The following is a 3,383-nucleotide window of genomic DNA, read 5'->3' on the forward strand; positions in this document are numbered from 1 at the left end:
CCACCCTCACTCCCCACAAATCTCCCCACCCCCCCAGCATCCCCCCCACCCCCTTGCCACCATCTGGTGATCCCCCTCGCCCTTGCACCACCACCACCCTGCCCCCCACCCCCGGACAACGTCCCCACCAGAAACGGCCAATGCCACACAATACTCACTCGGTCCTTTCACTACAACCTTCAGGTCTCCAGTACCAGCCCCTTTTGTGTAGACCTTGAAGTCTGCTGTTTCTTTGGCACGTACCCCTTTGGGCTGGAGTCCACGTCCAACTGCCCGACAGGCACTGGGGTTACAAGCTGCCCATGGGAAGACAGGGTTGAGGGGTGAAGATGGGGGGACAATAACAAAAAAAGTACAGAGCACAACACGTGAGGTACACAGCAAGCGCAAATAATAAAGAGTGAGATACCTCCAGTCCCACCCTCGGAGATTCCTCCGACACCCTTTGCGAGTGGGAGCCAAGGGAGTGAGAGAGAGAGATAAGCAAGTCACAGAGTCATACAGCACAGAAACAGACCCTTCGGCCCAACCAGTCTGTGCTGACCATGATCCCAAACTAAACTAGTCCCATCTGCCTGCTCCTGGCCCATATCCCTCCAAACCTTTCCCTATCCATGTGCTTAACCAAATGTCTTTTAAACGTTGTAACTGTAGCCACATCCACCACTTCCTCTGGAAGCTCATTCCACACACAAACCACCCTCTGTATAAAAAAAAGTTGCTCCTCATGTCCTTTTTAAAATCTTCCTCCTCTCACCTTAAAAATATAGCCCCTTGTCTTGAACTCCCCCACCCTAGGGAAAAGATACCCTTACTGTACCTTATCTGTACCCCTCACAATTTTATAAACCTCTATAAAGGTCACCCCTCAAGCTCCTACACTCCAGTGAGAAAAGTCCCAGCCTCTCCATACACGGCAACATCCTGGTAAATCTCTTCTGAACTCTCTCCAGCTGAACAATATCCTTCCTATAACAGGGCGACCAGAACAGGACACAGTGCTCCAGAAGAGGCCTCACCAACATCCCGTACAACCTCAACATGAGTCATCACAATTTTGCTGATCTTTCTTGGTGTAGACCACAGCTGGAGTACTGTGTGCACTGTTTTGGTGTCTCCCTGTCTGAGGGAGGATGTTCTGGCGATGGAGGGAGTGCAGCAAAGGGTTTACCAGACTGATTCCTGGGATGGCAGGGCTGACAGAGGAAGAGATACCGGATCGGTTAGGACAGTGTGGTAGCTGGAGGCTTCAATGACGCCTGCATTTTTGTAACAAAATCTTGGAATCCCTAGAGTGTGGGAGCAGGCCATTCAGTCCACACCGACTCTAAGAAGAGTATCCAACCCTAGATCCAGACCCCTATCCTATCCCTGTAACAAAATACACGCGACAATAAATAACTCCAAATCAAAATATTCACTGGAGTTTAGAAGAACGAGGTGGGGGAATGTTCCAGAAACCTATAAATTTCTAACAGGACTAGACTGGGGAATCAGTCCCACTGGGAGCTAGTGTCTCCCACAGCCTCGATCAGCCAAATCCCTCTGTGCTGGTACACTGAACCCCTGCCCCTTCCTCCCGAGGGGAGACCGAGTGAGGGGCCTCCCTCTTCCCTGGGGGAGCACAATGAAGGCAGGGGAGGTTAATGGTGCTACCCCCCCCAACTCATCCCCAGACGAGAGCAAACTTACTGCGACAAAGAGGTCCCCATCACAGGCGGAAGGCAGAGACAGGGAGAGAGAGAGACAGAAGGTCATCCAAACTGGAGCCAGCATTCAGGACGAGCAAAGATGGCAGTGAGAGGGAGAGCAGCCGGAGTGGGGGGGATGGGGGATGGGGGCAGGAGGAGCAGAGTAGATTGAGGTAGGTGAGCAGGGGGAGAGAGGGGGGATGGAGGGAGATGGGGGAGAGAGAGGGGGGAGAACGGAGGGAGGGGGGGGATGAGGTGGGGGAGAGGGGGAGGGGGCAGCAATAAAAAAGGAAGGGGGTAGAGAGAGAGAGAGAGATAGCATCAAGCAACTTTGAAAGAAAAAAATCACAGGCTGACAGTCAGAGAGACCCCTCAAGGAGGGAGAAAATGTCAGACAATACCGTAACAGGCAACAGAAATGTGAACCAGCCACCAAGCAGACCCCCATGTCCCTCCCTCGTGCCCCTCCCCATATCCCAGTACCCGTCCACATGCCCCTCCCTCACCCCTCCTCCCAACATCCCCTGTTCCCCTCGGGACTACCCCCACTGTGCCTCTGCCCTCCCTCACCCCTCCTCCTGTCTCCCTCTGCCCCCCCTCTTGGGAGGTTCCAGTGCCGAGATATTTCAGGGAGCTGACAGCTGATGTAGAGGGAAATGTTTCTGCTTCTCGGGATGCGCAGGGTTTTTCACGGTGGCGGGGGGTGCAGCGGTGGGAGGGTGGTCACAGGCCATTCAGGAGGGATATCAGCAAATACAGTCTCCACACGACATTCCAAATCTCTCCCACAAAAATAGCAATCGATGATGGTCCTGGGGATTTTAAACACGTGAGATCTGCCTCGTCCAATTGTAGGGACACGGGGCGGTCTCATTAAATGAGCAAGTGGAATGGAAAAGAGGAGTGAATGGCGTCCTATTCCTGTGTAACTGGCTCAAGGAGGGGGCAGAATGGCCTCCTCCTGACTTAGTTATCGGGTTTGGGGGCATGGGCGTGGGTCGGGGTGATAGAAATCTCAGAAGGTGCCTGGACAAGGCTGCATGAACAGTTCAGCTCCCCTCACCCCCAATGCTACACACCCACCACCAAAGGGACACTTGGGGCAAGAGAGAGAGTAGGGGGCATCCCTAAAAAAACAGTCCCTGAGAGAGAGATTGTGTGCGTGTGTGAGAGAGAGAGAGCGCGCGAGAGGTGAGGTGGGGTGGTGTGAGGGGCAGGAACACACTCACCTTTTGCCACAGACACAGAGAAGGGGCTTTTGGGGATCTGTGCGCCTCCAAAGGTCACAGTCACAATATGCATTCCCTCAACGAGGGGCCTGTATGTACAGCGATACGAGCTGTTCCCTCGATCCTCCAGCTGCACCTCGACAGTGTCCTTATTCCCCTGGGGGTCAGTGACAGTGACAGAGACCTCCCCCAGTCCGGCTCCTGATGACACAGACAGAAATATCACAGCTCCATCAGGAAAACCAGAACCACACTCGCAGTATATTAGGGAGAGAGAGGTGGGGGTTGAGTCAGAGGCGGCGGGGAGCAGAGACAGTTCAGAGAGAGGGTGGGGAGGAGGGGGCGCAGACAGAGGGGGGGGGGGGGGGGGAGGAGGCAGGGTCAGCGAGAGAGAGGGTAGGCGGGGAAGAAAGAGGCGGGTTGTAGGGGGGGTAGAGAGGGGGAGCCAGCAACAGAGACAGGG

General features: G+C 54.5%; 1 protein-coding gene across 1 annotated transcript in view; it reads right to left on the reverse strand.

The window, feature by feature from the left end:
* Window positions 1-158: 158 nt before the first annotated feature.
* The window catches only part of LOC125481728 (filamin-A-like), a gene marked incomplete at its 3' end in the record, with an annotated part of 17,960 nt that continues 14,735 nt past the window's right edge, over window positions 159-3,383 (reverse strand). The window contains exons 9-10 of the mRNA XM_048593626.1: window positions 2,921-3,121; window positions 159-296 (exon numbers count right to left, since the gene is read on the reverse strand). Of these exons, the coding sequence (XP_048449583.1) occupies window positions 159-296; window positions 2,921-3,121 (339 nt within the window). The remainder of the gene's footprint in view (window positions 297-2,920; window positions 3,122-3,383) is intronic.

The sequence above is a fragment of the Rhincodon typus genome, unplaced genomic scaffold (genome assembly GCF_021869965.1).
Source record: "Rhincodon typus isolate 14 unplaced genomic scaffold, sRhiTyp1.1 hic_rhity00003338, whole genome shotgun sequence".
Taxonomy (NCBI): Eukaryota; Metazoa; Chordata; class Chondrichthyes; order Orectolobiformes; family Rhincodontidae; genus Rhincodon; species Rhincodon typus.